This window comes from Bombus pyrosoma, linkage group LG9 (genome assembly GCF_014825855.1).
Source record: "Bombus pyrosoma isolate SC7728 linkage group LG9, ASM1482585v1, whole genome shotgun sequence".
Classification (NCBI taxonomy): Eukaryota; Metazoa; Arthropoda; class Insecta; order Hymenoptera; family Apidae; genus Bombus; species Bombus pyrosoma.
Genome location: NC_057778.1, coordinates 8,575,301 through 8,599,368, shown reverse-complemented (window position 1 = coordinate 8,599,368; position 24,068 = coordinate 8,575,301). Strand labels below are relative to the sequence as shown.

Genomic DNA, 24,068 nt, shown 5'->3' with positions numbered 1-24,068 from the left:
GGTATCTTCCCTTAGGCCTTTGAGCTTTTAAGCTTTTGCAACTTCGATGTTCGCATTATAGTTTTATACCGCTCCAGCTTTCCCCGAAACTGAATCTAGGTTAATAGAAATTTTTTCCCATTTCAATTACCTTGCCGGAATTTTCTCACATAAACTACACTCGAGAATAAATTCTATTGTTTCATTACCTATGCTACGACGTAGACACGATACCGGAGATAGGATTGCAGGAGAAGTACAAAATCATGACGCGAAGTTTGCGATTAAATATCTCTAATAACGATTCGACTTGTCTCGCTCTCTCCTTTAGTTTTCTGTCTTTTTCCCGAAGGTAAAGAATTACGGTCCATAAAACTCGGAGCAATTTCCTAAGAAATGGGCTATAAGAATCGCATATAGTAACATCCACGACGATACAGAGATAATTACGAATTAAATCGTACAACTATTTCTCGTGATTATTTACGTGTGTCAGAGATTTTAATCCGTAACGTGATTGTAATTTTTCCAGGGAGCCGGGCGGAGCAGCAACAATCGTTAAGGGCCAGCAACGAATTGGTGTCATTAAACAGCTCCGAGGATAAAAGCGAAGATGTCGTCGAAGGTCCCATCAGGGAAGTTCTTGCACAAAGCGGAAGCACCGCGAATTTGCCCTGCAAAATTACCGAACCTGGCGCTGGAACCGTAAATGTCGTTACGTAATACAAGTTAGCTTGTAGACGATTGACCCAGAAAAGTATTTCCAAGATACGCGGCCCTCCTGGCGTGATGTAATTCATGCAGGGCCGAAATTAGTTTCATGCCGATACACGACACCACCAGAGGCGAGGACGCGAGTGCTCTACATCCGCGAAATATTTTCCTCGCAACAACGCGCTCGCGACTCGCTTTGCTTTCCACTCGTTGCTATTTTCGCGACAGTATCGGTTTTTATACATTTTCCTAGAATTTTCGATGCTCGAGAATAGCACATCGAGACCAGTAGCGTTCTTTTTCACATTTATTAATAATTTTAACCTGAAAAATTTATCTACAGCTTCGAGCTTCCTATCAGCTATTTTACGATTCGATGCTTTCTTTTTCTGGTTCCTATTTTTATACTACCTTTTATTCTATATCGGCACTTCGTTAGATACTTTCTTTCTCGCCATATTCGCGACCGTTCAATTTTCATTTGCCGCCGGAGCAGCGAGTTGAGTGATATTCATTTAATCTCCGTTTGCCAGGTGGCATACACGAAGCAATCGAGGGAAAGAGAATTCATGACTGAATAATACAACGATTCATTGAATTTTAAAAACTGGAGGAATCGTTTTATACATATATAACGATTCTTTGAATGTTTGTAACCCTAGAAGAGGGACAGAAGGGAATGTAATTCTTTTGAGACGTACGACCCACGTAAAGTCTCAAAAGCGTTGCTAGGATCAGGAAGATGAACGCGTACAAGTGTTTGTCTTCTAAAATAAACTGTTAGGTTAGATAAAGCGAAGGGGAATAAATATCAAACATCAAGAACAAAGCAAACTTTCATGTAATGTTGTTCAATGGACTACAGAGAAAAACAGACCAGAGCCTTCTAAACTGATCTTGTTAGAACTTCCCAATCTATTTTCAAAGTTACTCTCCTTTTGTACTGTGAATTCAATTTCTGCGCAAGCTTTGCACTGTAATTGAATCACGGTTAAACGAGCGAAGAATCTTCAGTTGCATTGCTAATTGACTCGAAGAAATGTTCGCGTGTTGTTTAATCGATTTCTGTCAAATCATATTTGATTAAAAACGATATTTTCGGTATACCGATATAAAATAAAATATCAAATTTGACACGATTGCACTTTTTACACGTTGAAATATCGGAATATTTTTTGAAACAATAGTAGCAACCGTGATAGACGCGGAATTACTCTTTCTGTAAAAACGGCAAATTAAATAAACGCATCTTTGCGCATATTGTATCGCGGGCCTGTGACCTAATTAATTCTATAAAGTTCGACGTGTTTTTGCATTACCCATATACATACAATGCAAAAAAATTCTACCTGTTTGGAGGCGTACTTTGCTTCAAACTAGTTCAATTGATACATTTGTTCAAATATACAAATATCGCTGCTAGCAGAACATAATATGTGTTCCCGTTATTCGGAGTATAATGGAGAAAATTTTCCGAACTTATATATAAAGTTTAAAATTCAAATTTTCAAATTTCTATTTAATCCGTGATGCTACTAAATCTAACTATCAGCAAGACTGTTTGTAGAAGTGGCGCGCGTCGGTTTGGGCTGGGAAGCATTATTGCCACCTTGATAACAAATAGCTCGGCCACAGCTCTCTCTAATTTTCTTTCTTCCTTCTTGAACTTTTAGACAAATTACCCGTTTCTCCTTCTCTACCGATCCTTTTTCCCCCGTCTTTTCTCTCGGCTTTAAATCTCTCCCCTTGTGCGTTACTCGTGAAATTCTTTAAATCGACGGATCCCGTTAAGTATACAGAAATCCTGAAAAGGCATTCGTTGCTGTTTATTCGGTATTTTTCTAAATAGCTTTTCGTAATTTTCGGCCGAAGCACAGACTCTTCCAACAATAATTTGCCTCTTACGTATCGATTCGCTGTAAATTCGCCTTCCTTCGGTTTGGTTCACGATCATGACGAAGGTACGCCTTGAATTCTGTGCGTCGAACGTGATAACGCGGTCCTTCCAATTGATTCTCACATTTTAAATCTCATATTTTCTCCTAGCAGCTCGAGTCGACCTTTTCTCCTTATTTCCTTGTTCGTTTCTTTTTCACGTATCTCGTGCTTCCTTCTTTTTCCGATCGCATTTCTCTCACCTTCTCTCGAACATCGGTAGCCACGGTGCAGGAATATTTCAGAATATTTTACGAGATTCCACCGTTAAACCGATACCGTAGCAGGTGCTCCGTTCAAGTTCTCGGAGGAAAAAAAGCGAAGGAGGAAAGGAATGACAGAAAATCTAGGTTGTGTACACGAAGCATTGAGAAGCGGGAAAGTCTCCCTCGATACTCGTGGCGACGAAAGCCAGATGTCGAAATCGAATTCCATTCGACGTCGCGGCAACGAACGATTTTCTTATAGAACAGATCAGGTGGAGCGGATTTTCGAGGAATTTTTATACGCAAGATACATACACGTACATGCATATTCAAGGAAACACTTGGTAAACTTTTACAGAGAGAGAGAGGATAGAGAGAGAGAGAGATACATTCTTATCAAATGAATAGCTAATCCCTTGGTCACGTATTTTACAAGTTTTAAGTACTTACTCACTAAGAAAAATTCCACGACGTATATCTTCGCCTCTGTGCCATCTTCACGCACAAGTTTTATTTTCTTTGTGACACGTTTCAGAATAATAATTGTCCATTAGGATACAAAACCATCCAATGGTTTTTCCTTCGTTTCATTGCTGGAATTTATCCTTGCATTTCTGCTATCCCACGAACAATATTTATTTTATTTGTAGCAACTTTAAGAATGATAATTATCCGTTGGAATACAATGCTTTACGCTACTTCAAATCTAACGTTTCGCTATATACCGACACGTTCTACTGTGCGAGCAGCATTTACGCTTGTATGTATGTTTCCTCGCATGGCCTACTCGACCAGCTCAGACTTATCTTTTTAAACCGTCGATTCTGCGATCGGATAAATAAATTACGGTGTATCGAGCAAGTTGGAAGCGTGTTTCAGAGAACGTGTTATTCACGCGAACTTTAAAAATTGGAAAAGTCCTAATCCACTTACAGGAAAAATGTTGCGTATCGTTGGTTTCTGTATTGGGAACAGTCTTGCATGACTTGGTGCTTGACAAATTGAGGTAGAACGTCAGGAAGACGATAGTACTTCTAACTGTGTGACTAACTTAAACTTAACTTTTCCGTATCACCGATTCATTTGCAAAAGTTTGTTTATGAAATTTCATCTTAGTTGGGCGCGCGACATGTTTATTGGACCGTCGAAACATTATAGGAGTATATCAAAGCGCTACTTTACTTTCTATAATGTCATATTCTCTCGATGAACGTGTCGTATCTTTGGCTTGCCTATCGTGCATTACGAATGCGAGGTACTCTTATCATGAAAAATAAGAAGAAGAAGCTGGTAAACCTACGGGCACTTATGTAAAGTACTCTGTCCACGGACAGAAAGCAAATAACACCGTTGGTAGGATCTTATATCGACGAAGAACATGAATAAAAGATAATTCATCTACGTGCTGTGTACGAGAGGGGAAAACAAGGCTTGTTGCTTTAAAAGCCTAGTCGTTCGATCGAGGCTACGAGGAAGACTGAAAGAAGCGTGGAGCAGCAGTGGCAAGAAAGAGTGCTTCCGTTAAGGGATATCAATTTTGGAAATATCTTTCGACCAACTTTTCCTCTTTCGAGTATGTGCCTCTACAACAATGAGGAAAACACCACTCGTGGAAATTGAAAGCAACTTGTCACGATAGGTGGGCAACGCGAAGCGGGTATATTCAAGGAAAGGAAAGAAAGAGTTGGATTGTCTGTGAAATATAATTTTCAAAGTCTATTTGCGTCGTCGGTGAGCGACGGACCACGAACTGGGTCCTGGTACGTGTTGTTTCAGGGATGAACTTTGCGTGATCGAAAAATAGAAAGAATGACACAATCGACGATCCTCCTCGAAGATATCGAAGGTATCACTCCGTTTGTGGATGCGTACTTCTCCCGAATATCGTTCTATTCGAATCTTTGTTGTCTAATTGATTAACAAGTTATTTAATCGCCATTGATATCGAACTGCTTTATTGGGTAATTTTATTAACTAGACAAATGGGTGTTCCATTCATATAGTTGACGAACACAACATCTCGAGGCTACGGATAGGAATTAATTTGCTTGATCGCGGGAAATCCATGGGCGGATTTCCGAAGGGAATTTCCAGGAACAGGCACCTTAAGTGGGTTCCGGTCAAAGTAACGTTGATTAATGTTGTTCCAGCGAACTACTATTCGCGTTTGAGAGAACGCTGAAACTCCATGCTCCGTGCTTATCCAATTCGTTATCCAGTAAACTTTGAGGAAGTCTTTTTCCGAATTAGTTTGGAACTGCTTTGCTTTCATAACAACGGTTTAAAGTACATCAAATTATTGTACCATGAATCCCGTTTATTAAATCGGTCAAACTTTTCGTTTCCCTTCAAACGTTACGGCAGATGGAAATTTCCTTCCTTTCTCAAAGAAAGTTAGAATTATGTTTAACATACGCACATCCCGGATCCCAGATACGGTATTTATGCCTATTACATTCGACAGCGTGAAGGCACTATCGGATCTGTTTGATCAAGGTATTGTTATCGGTCCACGTGAGAATAAAAATTGATTCATCCAGGCAGTATTCAATAACACCCACGCTATTCTCGTTTGCTTTACGGTATCCGCGGGAAAATCAACGGGTACCGAGAAATATGCGTGTTCCAATAAATTTCTAGGAACTAACAGGATGAACAGCGAAATGAATAATATCGAAAATTGATGCATCAGAGACGATTCAATCGACCGGCGCGTAAAAAATGCCAGTTTTTACGTGTTTTATGCGAAAACAACTTTTACTGTCCCATAAATCTGTCGTTACTTATTCAGTGTACAGTTAAAGTCGTCGATTTACGGTAAAACCGCGAAACGAGGGGTCGACACGATGTCAATGGAGGTAAATCACGCGTTAAGTGCTGAACCATGTGCAGTAAAGATCATAACTGTCACCTGTCGTTACAACACCTTCGCATTTTACGTTGTCAGCGTATTCCAGACTCTGCCATCGTTACGTAGAAGAAGGAACACAATGCAACGAGTACCGTAGAATACCGGTATTATCTTGCACACCGCTTCCTACCTCCTTCCTCTCAAATTAAACTATTAAACGCGGGAAACGATTATACCGAGGATATTAAGAAGTACGAACAAAGATGCAAACTAGCGAACCTTTCAGAAGGAGAAAACGCGAAGGAACAAAGTAATCGAGCGCGGAGCTTTTGGAGATACGTAAACGTTTTATTCTCGACAAATATTTCCTTCCCGATTACCGTCCCACAAAGACTGTTTTATGCGATCACTCCTCGTCGAGTACTTATAGGCCAATTGTACCAAACTTTAAGAAGAAAGCGCATTGGAAACTGAAACTTTCGGTATTCAAGACAATCACGATTGTCTCTTTTTTCGACGTAGCTTGCTTGCTCTTTGCGATTTCTATGAAAGCGTTTCCCTTCTATCGAAGAATATTTAGACTCATTGCTGAAACCACGATAATCGTACGATTAGTCTACGCCTTCGTTCCCCATCGCTGGAACACGTAGTTGACATCGTGCTGATATTTGATCTCTCAATAGCGGGCGAGGAAAGTTAGGTCGTCGAGGGAATACTTTTGAAATCGTTTCTCTGATAACCAGAACAAGCTTTTAACGTTGATCTCGGCGAATCACGTACCATACGCAGGGTTGCGATAGTAATTATGCCAGCGTAATTGGAACCGTTTTATTTTACGCCTGGTTCGTAAATCACATTAAAGCATTAGAGGCTTTATTCATCGCGAATCTATTGAATTTAAAATTGAAAATATAATCAGCGATGCGCGTAATTCTACAAAAAGATATTAATGCATTTGTCATGCGTATAATGTTTTCTCATATCCAGTCTAGGTTGATATAAAAATAAATGATTTATGCCTTAAGATCATGGATAATAAGCAAGCCTATATAATTCAGCTGGGACGTATTTTCAGTGACGTTTTCGCCAAGTGTAATGGTTCCCCGAACAAGCTTCTGCCTCGGAGAACTGGTTTGTTAAGATTTTGTCAGGATACGAAACGAGACCACAACGTTATCCACTGATCGTAGAAAGGACATCCTTCAAGGTTCACGGCAATTCCCATTTGGGAGATTAAGAATAGGGTATAAGGCTGCTGCTGTGGATAGTCGTTTTCAATTAAGCTTTTGCCAGTATTGGTGGGTCTCTGCTTGAAAAGCTCCATGGGTTCGTGGATCTATATCTGAGCACGTACCCTTCTTTCTTGCCTACACCCGCTTTAATAGCTTCCCTCGGGAATTCTCGAAACATCCGTTATCCAATTCGCATCTACGAAGAGCGATGGTTGAAACAATATCAAAGGAAATTAAGAGTCGTGTAATGTAGTCGTCGTTCGAACGTAATGTACAATTTGCATTTTGTCGAGGAGAATAATCGATTTTAATGGTACGGTCGATCTCGTCGACCGTTATATTACGTTCACTGAATTAGACCAGTTAACCGGAATAATCGTAATTAATTCGGTACAAAAGGGTGTGTGCGGTTAATTATGGTTAAACAAAATTACGAATTCATATCACGTTAGGTGCAGATGTGGCGGACAGAAGTAAGTCCTCTATCAGTGGAATCCAGGATTATGGGGAACATCCTGGATTAGGGGCAGTCGATGGTTTCAGTAATGTCATATCCCCGAGAATTGGTTTCCTACGGATGTATTTGATGGAGTCGTGGTGGTAATCACCTACGCGTCGACTAAGCATTAGAACGGGTTATTGGAAGGTCCATTCAAACCAAGATTGAACCGATCGATAGCGATTGTCTTTCGATCGAATCGTTAATTATATAATTTCTACGAATGTTCTCAAAAGACCAACTCTTATCCTTTCGTCGTTATTTTTACAATGTATTTATTTATAATTTTGCAATAGTTAATTATTTTCTTGGAAGATGCGTTCCAGCGAGTGATACGCATCGGTTGATTTGCAATGCGACCGGGTGAAACACTTACGACATGAGCAGAAATAAAAATTATACGCCGTATCTTTAATGAGATTAACGAATGCAGCTGACGCGTGTCACCAAAGTGCGACTCGTTTAGAAATGCATCGCGAGTTTGCAAACTTTTGTACGATATTTTTTCATATTTACGGTTGAGCTGCATCCGTTTCAGAGGAAGCTCGTTACTAGCTACCACATTATGACGAGTAGCATACATTTCTACACGTGGACGAGCTTTTGGGAGATTAGTACAAACCATTTCCAACTCTCAGGTTTGTCCAATCTGTTTGAAAGTCAATTTCCTCGTTTCTCATTTTTCCACTCACCTTGCGCCCACGTAACAAGTAATTTGAAAGCCGGCAATCTGTTTTCCCCGAGGCAATTTTCAAGTTCTTGTTCAGTCGTACAAAGCACGGGACAGGCGGGAACAATGGGAATTGATACGCGATCGATCGCAATGATAAATTTTGACAAATTATCGTGAACGAAAAGGGACAATTTTTGGAAACAGGGAGAACAGAGAGGCAGCAAAGCGGCGTGGCGCGGCGTGACAGTTATCGAACAAATTGAGTAAGTTTCGTGGTCAACACGGTCAAGAATGAAAATTACCCTGAAATTAGGGTACACTAATGGCCATCGTAATTGATATTGGACGCAAGCGTGGCTTACTCTCCCTCTCTCATTGCCTGATATGATACACGCTGTTTCCTATACATTGTTACCGTAAATGACCTAAATGCTTTTAACGCCTATCCTACTACCACCACTTGTTTCCATCCCTGAATTATTTTGAGCTTTCTCCGCGATGGAAATCTTTCGTATGTATCACTCGATTAACATACATGTATTGATTTATTTATTAATACAAACGACGTTCTTTCTTCATTTTATATTTATTTAAATCAACCTACAAAATGGGTCAGTCGCCTGTAATAAACACGGGCAAAGCTTGCGATAAATAAAATTAAATAAATATCGAACGCGCGTATACTTCATGACAATTTTTCATTGCAGATTACATGGATGAAGCGTAAAAACAGACGGTTGTTAACCGTTGGCACAAGTACCCACTCAGTCGACAAACGATTTGTCGTGATGCATTCGAGTACTGATTGGTTACTTCAAATACGAGCAGTTACTATCCAGGACGAGGGTATATACGAATGTCAGGTATACTTGGCGATGTATCTATGTGTAATAAAAGGCACGTTTCTTCTTCAGTACGATAGTGCTTCACTCTGTTGCGACGTTGTAACATGCATATCATCTATTTCAACATAAAACGGGCATCATATTTTAAATTTACGGCAACGCATTACAGTAACTCTCCTGGAACGTCTCTTTCCGTGTACGTAACAGGACAAAACAAAACGAAAGGATATTTCAATGATAAAAGACACGTAACAATTTTAGTTCGTCCGCGCTATGCTCGTTTATTTGCGTTACCAGATGAAATTAGAGATTTTTCTAGACGTTAAATACCATCCGAAAAGTCAAGTGTAAGGTCAGGAAAGGTCATCGTAGCCTTTAATCCGAAGCTCGGTTTACAGCGTCAAATGTTAGCCGCAAATTGTCGCGAGAGTGAAACACACTTTGATATTTTATTTACGAAGAATGCATGAAATGTTCGAAAGATTCTTTCGCAAAGTTTCCTAGGAATAGTGCATTTTGCCAGAACGTTTATCGAAGATCGTTCCTAAAACGATGTAGAAATTTCCACTTGACAGATAAGAGGCGATAATCGAACTCGATTTATCCACGAAGCAACTATTGGCGTTGAAATTTCAGGTTACGTCGCATCCAGTGCAACGGAATTTCGTGCTCTTGAAGATCACAGAAGCGTACTCGATCATACCAGGGGCGCCTGATTTACACGTGAAGCAAGGTTCCAGTCTGCGGTTGGAGTGTCAACTGAAGGCAGCTGCGGAATCGCCCCTCTACGTCTTCTGGTATCGTCAGGGACATATGATCAACTACGACGAGGAGCCAGGCGTGAAAGTTGAATTGACCAAGAACGGATCGATTCTGATGGTCAACAAAACGAAACCGTCGCACGGCGGTAATTATACGTGCTCGCCGAGCAATGCAAAACCGGCTTACGTGATGGTTCACGTGATCGAAGGTGAGCAAGTTAAGTTTACCAAACGTAAGGCCGATCCGATATAGTTTGTCTCGAAAAATCATTTAGCGAGAAATAATCAGGATCGAGATTTCGTTCGAGGCAAAGGTAGAAGCTCAATTAACGTCGGACCAGATTCGTGGCGTACGGGATAAAGCGAAACATTTCGTCTTACGATCGAGCATCGATATTTCGAAAGTTCAATAGAAATCCAGATAGGAGCAAAATTTGACAAAGCCTTAAGCATCTCTTAGACGCGCGACAGTGTTCCGGAGATCGTTGCGCGCGTGATCAGACTACGAAGGCGAACTTTGCACAAGGGACTAAGAAGTCAGAAAAAGAGACGAGGTTCGTCTCGTCTGGGGCTTTAGCTTTCAGTGTCCGACCGGTCGAGCTCGTTTAAAACGTCGTAGTCACCCTCAGGGGTATTTTACCGCTCCTCCACGAAAGTGTCCTTTCTCCTTCTCCCTCCATGAGATTGGGGTGGTCTTGTCTGGCGACGCGCTCGCTTTCTCTCATCCTAGCTCGGCCATTTTCGCGAGGAAAGGTTTCTTTTTGCAGCTATCGAGTCAGAGTTTCTAATCTCGTTTCAGAGGAAGAGAAACCGGCGGCAATGCACGGAGGAGACAGAAGGAACCTTAGTCCAGCAATTTTAGCGAGTAACTTTCTGGTGTCCCTCTTGGCGGCCGTCAGCTGGAGGATACCGAGTTTCACCAGCCTTTACCCGACATGAATCACCGTTGAACTTATGGGAACGACTGGTGTTAGTCGTGGCCGCGCTACCGCAACTCGGTTCATCTCTCCTATCGCAAGGACGACTCTGACCATCGGTCGACCATTCGGGATTCGTCTTTTCAACTGTAACTCCAATCGGCCCCCGCAAGAACGATATCCTTGCATTGGTGTTAAAACCGGAATGTCATCGAGTGTATCGATTCACGTATGAACACACGGAACCGCCGTCACTTTCGGACCGACCCTTTTATCTGTAGCGCGATTCTTTTCAGAGATTCGTGTTCCCTTATCGAGGGGAACCGCGTCCGATCGTGAGAGCAGCAGAACTGTAGCCACCGAGAAATCCTTTTGTTTTATTCCCTTCTGTCTTTTAACCCTCTCGTCCCTTGTCCCCTGTGCTCCGTCTCCTTCCAGCCCGTTCCTTTATTATGTACCAAGCAATTTCTTTGTCTGGAAAAACGCGTGCATGGTCGGAGTAACGATTATTCTGCTGGTCTTGGAATCGATGTAGAAAGTATGTGGTGCAAGATGTGTCTCACTTTTAACGTTGGGAAATAGAACGACACGCGACGAAAGGTTCCTCTTTTATTCTCTTTTCTGTTGCGAGACGGTAGGAACCTGTCGATTCGAGCATGATCTTTTACTTGCTAGTATCTGTCATTGTGCGCGATGAGCGAACCGTTTTCTTCGTACGTGCATTATATATACATATGTAAATGTACACATACATAAAGAAACGCGCATACATACACATTCCTTGTACACGCGGGGTACATACACATACATACGTATACCTATACGTATACACATACGTAGCATGTAAGCGACACCGTGGTCTCGAGATGAACAAGCGCCTTCACGTTTCGTGACGTGGAAACCGTTCTTCTTCCACTCCTTCTTCGAATCTCAGGATAGCATGTGTGTGCGTGTTAGAGATTTATTGAGACGGAATGCGAGGAAAGTGAAAGCCTCCGTTGAGAATCCGAGGAGAATCAGGAGTACAGTGGATCGATCAGGCTGCGGATAAACTCGTTATCGCAAATTCGTGACAGACATTCACGCGATTCCGCGCGTTGCCGCGTGTTCATGTCGGGATAAACGGAATCAATGTAAATATAACGCTCTAATCATACATTCAATAAAACATTAATCGTAAAGCTGCGATCGATAATTTACTCACGAGTCCTTTGTGTTTCGTTGTGGATCGAGGCACGATGCGATGCGACGCCGTAAGAAACTTTGTCGAGGCAACTTTGCCATTTGTTTTCGTTGTTCGATGGGTAAACGATGAGGCAGGAAATTGAAGGTAAAGTAGCACGATCACCGTGAAATAAACGACGCGAAGGAAAAGTTATTTCACGAAACTCCGAAGGAAAGTTGTGGAATAGCTCCGGCCGATAAATGTGCACGTTCGCCTCGCGTTATCTATCTCTCGAAGTCTTCGAACTTTACGCGAGCTTTAACACGCCAGTGGCAAACGTTATTACGAGAGCCTTCGTTATCTTAGCTTGGAATCCTGTTAAAACGGATTAATTCAACCGCAAATTCGGTTGGAGAAATATCGAAATCCGCTAGGGGCTGGATAACGACGACCACTAACATTACTGTAGCCGCGAAACGAGCTTCTAAGAGCGCGGTTCTAGACACGATTAATCGATAAGACTATCGAACGTGTGAAACCTTTCGCGTTTACTCACAGGGACGCCGATTCCCCTTGTTATCGACGCGTACGATCTTTCTCACCATATTCGATATCGCGACAATTTTTGAAAGATCGTCCGATGCCGATGGAGACGACGATGATTCCCGTCATGGTGGAAGATATCGCGGGCAATTAACACGATAGCAAGTTGATTTAGGTTGCAAGCGTTAACCCGTATAACGCGGCCTGATACCTAGTCTGTGCCACGTCACGGGAGGGTACCGCGTATCGTTTTTTCCCCCCCGTTCGACTTCGATCCCGCCACCCCCGTCCTTTAACCTCGTTTTGTTTGACCCGGCGCGGCGTGGCCCCGCTTTCTTCTCTTATTTTCTATCTGGCCGCACAGAACTTTCGCGATAAAAGCACCGAAACTCTTTTAACGGGTGCTAAATTGAAACACTACTGCAATAAAGGGATACGGCGCAGTGACTTCTACAAAGAGCATTCTTCCTTCGCTCGTCCGGTTCGAACCTTCATACGTCTTTACTTCCGAACCGAGGAACGAGAAGAAAACCCTTCTTTCAAAACAGGAGGAACAAGAATCACGAGAGACCAGACGTCGGGTTGCTGTATCGTTGAAATCGTTTCCAATCGTGTCGATGCGAATGAACATATCGATCTTTGTAATAAACATACGCTACAGCCGATAAATAACAAGAGAATGTGTCGATACAGTGACACCGCTGCGGTCTGACAATTTGGTATGTAATTCGTTTCAGCGTAATAAATGGGTGGCGTTAATTATGCTTGTATAATATTCAAACGTTTAGCGTGTCCTTTTTAATGGTTTCTGTTTAGCGTATTTTTCTAGTTTTCTATCTTTCTGTCTATCTGAATGGATTTTTTCTTTTTCTTTTTTTTTTGTTTTTTTACTGGAAAACCGAATTTCAATTTTCACCTTTCTTATTCGTTATTTTTACCACAATTCGGTTACGAGAATTTTGGTAAAAATTGTAGCGCGATATCGTTGTTTCGCGCAATGCAATTTTGCAGAATTTTCAACGTAATAAGGATGGCAACGAGAACAGCGGATGTAGTGCAGTGATTCGTTGCTTTGAATATCTCGAATACGAATGAAATTCGGAGACCCTGATCCACGATAAGACTCGTTGCATCGAATCGGCGGTAAGCTGTTTCTAGATATGCTATGCATAGCACAAGCACAGGCGCAACGAGGACAAGAAGAAATAAAAGAGGCGATGGAATGTCCCGGTTGTGGAGCCTCGGCTTTACCCAACTTTCTTTGCAGATAACACGAAAGAAACTGGGAGAGAGGCGTACTGAGACAGAAAATGAGAGAATGCTCGAAGAGTAGCAGAGAACAGAGTTAGAGGTGTTTGAGAAAGTTTGCAATTCCTTCAAACAAGAAGCGCAAGAGTGCTCCCATCTCAGCAAGCATGCACAGGTAATAGGGTAATTCCAAGAATACAGTGCTCTTCTATTCTTCGAGTATTCGTTGTGGACTAAAAATGACACGTTATAATGTAATCTGTTTGTCTCCGCTTTGACTATTGCGTCGTGTTAAAGCAACAATAACCCTAAATAATCCCGCCTAATTGAAACGTTTATCCTTTGTCTAATTACCCTCAAGCGTGGTATATAGAACATGTATATTCATATCCTGTTAGTTTTACAAGAACTTTTATCATTATTCATTTAATGGAAAATGTTCATCGACGAAGTGTCGATAAATTTTACTGTAAACCCGAGAAATAGAACGGTCTTGTGCATATACTTAGGCACACGTTTCTGCAAGTATAAACATCGCTATGCACGTAACTGGTGAACGAAACAAAGTCGATCTTGGTAAAACAGTTTCGTGTTGCTGACGATCTAACCCTGCCGCCTCTACTAACACGGATGCTAGCTTGAAATAGCGATAAAATCACTAGGCAAGTTGCGTGACAAAATGCAAGTGTTCGAAAAAAATATAGTTCATTTGCGTTCGAATGTGTGCGTCGATGTTAAAAAGTGACCAAGATCGAGATTAAAATTACGTTCGAGGTACTTCATCGCGCGGAAAAGAGAGAAAGTGCTCGTGGTACTTTTCTCTTTTCATAATTATGATTCTGCTATATAGCTTGGTTCTACGTTTTATTTGTTACTTTGTACTTCTTACAATTTATTCCCTTCGCTGTATCGTTAAACTTCGCACGCTGCGCCATGCAAAAAACGTTTCCGGAGAGAAACGTGCAAATAATAAATTACGCGCGTGTTCGCGTTTCTCGGTATAATTACATTATTTACAAAGTCACATGTCAAGTAACAAACGACAAAAGTTCATGTCGATAGTCTATGTTGAATACACCGGCGTCGCAGGAATTAAGCAATTTGTACAATCGTTCCGAAACAAAGTAATTTCAATTAGAATTTATTTCACCGGGTGAGAAGAAACGACAAGATAACAAGTTAGTAGCAGAGAACACGATTTTAACAATGGGAACGGTCCAATGTACGTATTCCGTAATTGTATTTGACTGGCATAATAATCGAATGTGTTCCAATATACGATAATACCTTTGGAAATAATGTTTCGCGTTCTAAACCCGTGCACGATCGAGGAACATTTCAGTCAATAAAATAAGGGAATTCACAAGCGATTTCATTTTCGGACCAGATAGATAAGGATAGTATTGGAATTTTGAAAATTTTGCTTGCATTCGACGAAATTGGAAAGCAGAGAAAATTATCAGAATGTAATACACGCGCTATACTATACACGGAGTATCTTGCGACGATTCCATTTTCATTTCTCGAAGCGATAGCAGGTTTTAAAGTAAAAACCCTAGTTAGTAAAAATATATAATAAATATCGCAAGAATGAAATGAGCATCGCGACATGTACATTCAAATATTAGTTCTACAATTTTGTATGAAATTATACGTCGTATAACGACGCTTTAAAATGACGGATCCATTAACAGCTGTTGTTCTTTCATGCAGCGTGCTTGATCCGACCAGTAACATTCCGGTACCAGTATGAGTAGATTCGGTGTGTAAGTATGAAAGCCTCGTGGGAAAGTTCATGAAAGTGTTTGCAATGGATGTTGTACGGTGTTTTACATGGCTGTAGTATGGAACCGATAGTGCTTTCGCAGATTGGTTTGTAAATAGAAGAGAATTCGTCGTTTCTGTCGTGATGTTCGTACTTTATTACGGTGCCAGCTTCAGTCCTATTCGAACGAAACATATTTTCACCGTCCTCACGTACACATTTCCGCACGTAAACATCGCGTTAATTCACGTACTTTGCTCTTTCTTCGTTGCCGCTTCCATTGCTCGTAAATATTATAGAAGATGATTATTAGAAGATATTAAAGCGAAAAGCGTTACTTTGATACGTTATTTTGCGCAAAGCGTTCACAAAGCCAACCGAGTTTATTGACAACACGAAAGGCTGCGTAAATGGAAGTAAAAGGTCTTTGATCAGAACTGTTCTCCTCCAAAAGAAGGACTTAAATGCGCGATGTTAAATGTGCGAAAAGTCGAACTAGAACGCATTGTCGAAAACTAAAGAAAGCGGCAAAACGAACGATAAATCCTGCTGATCCAAAACAGTAGCTTCACAATTGAGAAGCGTCGAGTTGACAAGAAAAGAAGAGGAAGAATAGAGCGGTAAATTGCGCCAATTTTTGAGTTATCGTAGACAGGATCGTGCACGGGCCAATTAAATTTTCAACGCACGCTATTCGTCATCGTTCTGGTTGTGTCGTTTTTTGTTCAATCTGGCTGTATTCGGTATTTCGAACGTCAATGTTATTGGCGTATCTCGAACAGACTTGGATGCAACGCAATATTCCAGACAGAACATCCGCTGGTGCCTGTGCGATAGTTTCTCGACTGCCAGCTTTTGCCGAGCTTTCACTTTTCGCCTACAACCAGCCATCCAGTTAGTTTTACGAGTTCCCGTGTCATCCATTGTAATGCAGTTCATCGTTCTCATGGGAATTCTCCGTTTTTAAATGTTTCATTGATCGATTAGTTTGCCATTTTTCCTCGCTGTTTCAAACTTCGCTACGATGCTCGCGGCGAACGAAACGAACAAACAATTTATCGAACGCCTTGGGTCTACTGTAAATCGCCGTTCGTAAGTCTTTTAGTTTTCGAATTTTGTAAGTGGAATTTTCCTTCGTGTCCTTTCGCGCTCGATGGAAATTGAAACTCGTCGTATCTCTAAACGTTACGCTTTGTACAGGTAAACGTAAATGCCAAGAGATGCCGAGTGCTCGTGGAATAACCGATCACTTTGTTATTATTGTTACACAAGCAGCGTGCATAGTTATCGATCGTCAGACTGCAGTTGTATAATATATGGAACTGCCGGAGATTCGTAAGTACAGTCTGTAACGTCACAAAGAGAATAGTTCAACTTTGTTGAAACGCAGATGTACACAACGGGAAATTATTAGGCCGCTACTAGTCGAACGTTCTTGCAATTTTCATTGCGTATTCGTCGCGCAATTTCGATAATCGAGTTTTCGTTCCATTTGACGTATCGTTGTTTAAAGTTTATCGGTACTGTCCATCTCAAGATTCAGCCCAAATTTCCAAGTACTTTCGTCGTTCCATGCCGAAATAGAATCGCTTGAAATTTCTATTTTGAGTTATACCGATATTGTTTTATGAAAGACAGAATAGAAGACGATTGTACTGTGTTTAACGCGCGGACGATTTTGTCGTTGATTTCTAGGCATTGGTATAGGCACTGTAGAAGAGAGAAAGAAACAAAACGGACAAAAGTAGAAGATGCTCGTTGTTACAAACGAACAAATCAATTGCGAACAAGGTAACATAAATAGCGACGCTCGACGGTGTTCTGTAGACATATTTGTCCTGAATGAGCAGCATGCAACGCGGCCCCGTTTTATGCTGAAAGATGTTCCCCATTACCGGACTGCCAAGTTGACTCACAGTTGGAAATACAGTAAATGGAGAGAAATACACTAGGGTTTTGTCAGTAGGACGCCTTAAGACCATCGTTAAGACTACACGCTGTACGTGTATTCCGACAACGTGTTATTCTCTTCTTGCGATTTTTACTGAAATTTATGAACATGTTATATAGAAAACGCGTATGTACACCAATCACTACGATATTTTCGACGTTCCTCGCGACAGATTTCATTTACCCGCAAATCGAAAGTGAATTATTTCGTCGAACGGCTGAATTACGTAATTACACGTTCGTCTATCTGTTGGGATATCGGCCGTGGAAGACTACGATTGCTCGTTTATCGAGGAAATTAAGAACAAAGGTGACACGTGTGCGAACGGAGCTGAAAGGCGAGGAAAAAAGTAGGTTAACGCGCACAACATTCCATTGTAATTATGACGACGATGATGTTGTCAGCGTCGTTAAAAAATGAACGACACCTACACACAGACGGTTGCAGCAGATAACGCGCGCATTCGATATCAATTTCTGTCAACCGTGACTGGCGTTTGGCAAGTAACAAGAGATTTACTAAACCATTGCTTGGTAACTGGAGTGCGTAAGCAAAAACGATGGAAGTTGTAGAGGTGGAAATCGTTAGCGTCTCCGAGATCAAATGGGTAGACGAAGTGCGCTCGAAAAAAAGAAAAGAAAGCGGTGGAAGTTGATCGAAGGGAAAGAGAAATCCAAGCGGAAAGAAAGCTGTAACAACTTGGTTTCGAACACTTTTCCTCGGTGAAACTTCGTCTTTGTGCGAATTTCCGGGAAGTAACGAAGGGTAGGTTTTTCGCGACGACCTTCTTATTTAATTAGCAAGCAACGGAGACAATGGGAAAGAAAGTCATTTTCGCACTTGGCTTAATATCAGCCGGGAGTAAAGTATTTCATGTGACGAGGTCAAAAAGTTGTCAGAGTGTAAGTTTCTTCCTTTCTTCGTTTCGAGTTTGGAAAGTACATCTCCTGGTTACGGTGCTCGTAACCGCAGCTAAGAAATCGGTAACACGATGTGACCCGACGGTACCTTTAATATTCATGGTATTTCCGAATAAAATGGGCTTTCTCAGTAGTAATATAAATGATAATTACTCGCCATTGTTCGCAGCGGTAGGTTGGTCGCATTAACAATCGTCAACTACCGACGAGAACTTACCGGCGAACTTCGATTTCCAGCAACCGCTACCTGTCAGCCTCAGGGCTGCATAATTTCTCGGTGAAAATTTAGAACGATGTTCACAGTGTAAAAAACTGCAGCGAACGGACACGTAACCTTAAAGTTTCAGTCGCAAGTTTTTCGTGTCTCGCGAGCAAGTTATCAAATCGTAATTGGAACGTCGTGACACAGTCGAAGCCGAAACGCACTAAGTTCGTTGAATTCTTCGAACGTCTATGCGCATCGTTAACTCGAATAAACATCAACGAGATACTTTTATCGCCATATTTTCATCTCTTTCTTTTTTCTTTTTTACAATCCTGGGTGATAGAAAATACAACATACTGTGACGACTCGTTGAGATTGCTCGAACATCTACGGAATCCTCGGAGGAATCGATAAAAATTCGTTCACCTCGGTGCAACGGTGTAGGTAGAGAAGCAAGCTCTCGACGTTGAAAACAATTTGTTCCAATTCCAGGGAAGTTAATCCTTTTGGATTAGGGCGCATTATATCGAAAGCTTAAGGAAATAGTTCTGTCGGTCTGCAATGGTGTTTAGGTTGCAAAGACATGGAGCGTACGACCGTCGGACGGAGGATTCCGGAAGATCCTTGCGGATTACCTACGTGATTGTACGATGGCGACGTCACACGGCCATTGTTTCAGTGATAATATACGAGCAAGCGTAATCCTCAAATTACGTTCTCGTGACGCTTTCATCTATCCGTTTGCATCAGTCGGCTACACGTGCACACGCGATAATAATTTCATACGTAATAGCTTACTAACGACGCTTCCGCTATCATACTTCTTGAAATTTCAAGTATAGGTATTCGTGCCAACGACCGAAATCTTTTATTATATCTGCCGGAGGATTAACCATCGTTTATACGATTGAACAATTTCAATTGGATATTCGACGCTGTGCTTTCTCGGAGGAATGGCGTAAACGTAAAATGGTAATGGGACAGCTGTTTCGTTAGAAAACGCATAAAAGAATACGTGACATTTTCATTGACGAGGTCTGCGGAAGAACCGCGATGGAAGGCCATTTTCTAATAAGAATTTTCATGTATCGTATCGGAATGTAATGAGTCGAGCGTTTAGGTATTGCCACATATCCTCGTCAGGGAGAGACACACCGAGAGAACATGGTTTCGGTACTTAGGATTCGGTTGATTGAAACGTACATTTGCTACGAACCGAGGAAAGGATTGCACGTCATGAGCTCAATCGACTGAAATTCACGCCGATATTTTAACAGATCAGAATTATTTCGTTTGTCAATGGAGACGGTCAAAGATTCGCACGAAATACAGCTCAACGTTTATTTAATAGACATTGAAAAGCGGCTAAAGTTCAAATTCATTGCATTTAATCGGATCGATTGTATAAGATTAAAGGATAAGATTGAATAACATTTGGAAAATAGCGTGTCCCAGATTCGCATGGACAAAGGCGTATCGGAAATGTCCGCATCTGACTTGATATTTTGTTGCTGGAAACTCGTGGAAACTGATGGTCGAAGGCAAGCCTTGTAATTAAAAGGCAATTGCAAGCAACAAAATGAAGATGTAGCGTGTTCTCGGTAGGATTTGCCGACAAAGGGAACGAGAGAAGCAACGTAATGCGATTCAATTTGGTTTCGAAACACTCGATGCGTTTGTTCGTTATATGTAGGTATTCGCGTTCTCATTTTCCAAAGGAGTAACCACTACGGATCTCATGTTTCACGAAGACAGCTATTCTGGTCGACTTGCCAGTAGTAACCTGTGAAATGTTTCGTCATTGGTACGTAATGGAACGTCCATGTCTTAGGTTGGCTCAGGACATTGAGCAAAAGTAATTTGGATAGACGAGAAGCTTGAACGCGATGGATTCTGGTCTCCCTTGGATTTTTCAATTACAGAATTCCATGGAAAAATGGAACTCGGTTGCGAGAGATTTACGCGAAGAAATTACATTACAGCGAGGTTCGTGCTTAAAACACGAAGAAACCGCAATCTGTAATTAAACTTTCAAAACGTTTTCTTCTTCGATATCGGTCAAACATACTACCAATATTAATCGTTGGACAAAAGCTTTCTTTCATTGTCGGTATTTCAGGTCACACGTTGCGGGATTTATGGTAACACAAGTCAGATAGGTAAAAATCATTTTTATGGAAATGGAATATAAATACTTTCGACGATATCGGAGCTACATTCACAAAAATTCTTGACCCTCTTTGTGACTGCGTGTTGGAACGACGTCAGAAGTTTTAGACTTTGCGTCAAAACATATGTAATTTTCTTTTATCGTGTCTCCCACGTAAACGACTAAAATTAACTCAATGGACGCCAATTTTCATCGGATCGATGACTATTGTTTGTTACCTTTAAATTATAGCTTCTACGAGCAAATAGATTGTGGATATTTCAACCGTTAGCTTCTTTGTTCGTGTTCTGCGCATAATACGTACGCATAGTACGTATAGATGAAATCTTTTCAGTATCGACGAGGTCCTGCAACTACGTTGTTTCGATATATGCATTTACTTTTGCGGTATTTCGATATTACATATTACCTACGTTATTCGTTTAAAATACGTGGAACTAGATATTGCAGTATTCTGTGATACCTTCAGCTGGAAAAACGTTACCGTTTACCGATTTCACAGCCTGTTATCAGTCGTAGGAATCTCGATATCCCGTAGTAGGTCTGTAACAAATCATTATCAACCGAGTTTCAAACATATTTATAAAAATGCTATTCATAAAACAGCAGTCAAGAACATATCTTATACGTACAATATAAACGTTGTAATACTAATATTTGTATCGCCGCTTTAACATTACACTGATTATAAAACAAACAAATAAAATTGATCAGTGTTCGATCGTTATTCAATATCCGATGTATTAAAATTTATACGAATATTACGATAATTTGGTTAAATAGGTAAGAAATAGTCAGGGAAGTTATAGTGCCCTTAAGGTAAGCATATAATGCATGGGATAGCTTTTGTTATGCGAGCAAACAGTACGCGGAGTAAGTCGGAAGTACTTGGTAAGTCGTAACACGTTATCGGCAGATCTTATAATACCCTGGTGGAGGAAGATGCGCTTTCCTTCCATTAGCGTCTCAGAAAAGCGCGATAATCAGCATATTCATGAATAACAGGCTAGCCAGGCTTAGTCGGTTGGACAGGAAATATTTCAAAGTAAAATGAGTAGACGCGCGATTCTCGTGGAAGCCCTCCATAAATATCGGATCCGTAAATTTCATTAAAGTTCGACTGGTAACACGTCAAGGCGTGTGTTGGCGGTTTTCAGCTGATTCTACTTTTATACTCGGATCCATGGGCAAAAAGAGGGCTCCCCCTTTAATCCCGGAATCTTCCGCACGGTTAAAGAGGAAATTGAAAGGACGTTTCACGCTTCTCGCAACGCGACCGGATCGAGCGCGAGCGACGTTTCGCGCCCTCGCGTATTCAATCTCAGATTAAAGAAGCCCTATTGCGTATCTAAGCGTATTCATCGCTGCTTCGAAGTCACAGTGATTACATTTAAATGCGTATCCTGGCCACGTTATAGCGTCATCGTCGACAGGCCGATATGCCCGTAACATGGAAGATCACTCGAGATTTATCGCGCTTGAATCAATTTTTTTTTTTTTTTTTTTTTTTTGTTATATTTTACACGCAAGTGTTCCGTCTCGCAACATATTCAATTCAGTTCTTTCCGCGAACCTTCTTTCGAATACGTTTCTTTTACGCATCGTTTTCGATCGAAACCATTTCATTCGGATGCGAATCATTGGATATAATCCGCGATCTTCCGTGACGGCAAAGCGACGTGTTTCAGATAGAAATATTCCGACCTGGAAAATCGCATTGACCATAACGTGGATTATTTATTTTCTGCTATGTCTGTCATACGGTACGTAGCTACGTACAGTTCGGGCTCGATGTAACGATAACTAGTAATATTCGAACGAAACGCGATCCGACTGGAATAACGTCGATTCGATGCACGAAATCATCGGAATGTTGGGATTATTTACGTATATATCACGCGTTTCATTACTTTACGTGTCGTCATTGTTAGCGTTGACGGATAATCGTATTTTCATTGGTAAAGGTTCGGTTGTTTCGTTTGTGTTGCATTATTTCGTCCATCAATATTATCCGTGCTTGTTCTACGTCGAACGGTAATTTTCTCGTCAAGATACGGCCTTTGTTGGGATTTATTGGGTCAAATTAAAACCGCGGAGACGTTGCATCTGATTACGCGAATTTGTACACTAACTTGTCACGAAACCACTATTTATATCAAGGTTGAAATAAATTTTCATTACGCTTTGCTCGTCAATCGTCGTTATTCTCGATTATAAAGCGTTTTATAGGATCAATTGATGCGTCGATCACTGTTACCATTACGGCAATCGAATCGCGTATTGTACGTTATCCTTTCGCAAGTGATTCAACCAGAAGAGGGTATAAAACGTTAAACGAAAGGTTTTTTTCCCAAGGTTTCGTCGACGATCTTTCATAGCTACGTATCTCGTACGAGTTTGCTAAAGTTCAAACGTTAATTTGATTCCACTTAACATTTTCTACGAAATTATCATCGTTTTTCATGTTATAGAAGTTATTAGTTGTTCGAGATGGGATTAAATGAAACATGTGATCACGCGACATGATTACGCGGCTATGAAGACAACGAGTAAGAGGATCGTAAAGTTACGCATCTTATATTTTCAATAAATGTCGTAATTCTTTCGTTTTCGTTCGTGGCAAGTATCACGAAACCGGATTACGAGGAACTCTGAACTTTCTTATAGCAAGAATTCGCTGCCAAGAACTTGCTGTCAAGTATTTGCAGAGGAATTTTCGTGGTCTCAGCGGTTACGAACCCTTTAAAACTTTTGGATTTTGATGAATGGATTTCCAAGGTGATATGAAAATTTTTTATAGATGGAAATCTCACCCCCCCATGACAGCTGAAAATCTCTGAAACTTCGATCAATTTCACGGTCATAAAGAACGCCGTGCACTATTATCGGTTTTACGCGATCCCTCGTATCCTCGCATTTCCCGGACTTGAGAAGCGTTGAGGAGCATTATCGGAAATCGGTTGATTTCCAACGTGAAAATCAAGGAAATGCAATTAATATTCGAAAGCTTTTTCGGTTCTAATTTATCCCAGCTTTTCGTGGTAAAAGAAATTTAAAAAAAAAAGAAAAAAAAGCAAAAGAAAAAGAGAAAGAAGAAAAGGGAGAGTTCGCTTCAAAAAGTGATCGATAATAAGTAGTGCGAGTCGGTGCATGGTCAGGCGTAGGTATCCGCTAATCAACGAGAAACTGTTGGAGAATATTTTTCCAGATTAATTGCAAGTTCGAGGGAATAAATTCCGGATTATTCGATAGTGGAAGAGATTAAAGCTTACCATCGTACGGTTTAAAGCGCTTCGTCCATTTCGCTTGCTCATTTGTTTAATGTATCCAAATACCCGAGGTATGCTGATTTCTTTACAGAAGTGTCATCGACTTTGACGGTTCTTACTATTTTAGCGCGGACAGAGAAATAAAAAGAATATTTGTTAATTCGCGTTATTTTTAGATTAAAAATAATTTGAATAAAAAAGCGTAGAATTCGCCCTTGCA

General features: G+C 41.0%; 1 protein-coding gene across 5 annotated transcripts in view; it reads left to right on the top strand.

The window, feature by feature from the left end:
* Positions 1 to 11,793, top strand: part of LOC122570675 (zwei Ig domain protein zig-8-like) — a 118,486-nt gene extending 106,693 nt beyond the window's left edge. For all 5 annotated transcript variants that reach the window (XM_043733300.1, XM_043733296.1, XM_043733299.1 and 2 more), the window contains exons 3-6: positions 512 to 684; positions 8,797 to 8,952; positions 9,571 to 9,904; positions 10,495 to 11,793. In XM_043733300.1, the coding sequence (XP_043589235.1) occupies positions 512 to 684; positions 8,797 to 8,952; positions 9,571 to 9,904; positions 10,495 to 10,634 (803 nt within the window). In that variant the 3' untranslated portion in view covers positions 10,635 to 11,793. The remainder of the gene's footprint in view (positions 1 to 511; positions 685 to 8,796; positions 8,953 to 9,570; positions 9,905 to 10,494) is intronic.
* The last annotated feature ends 12,275 nt before the right edge of the window (positions 11,794 to 24,068 follow it).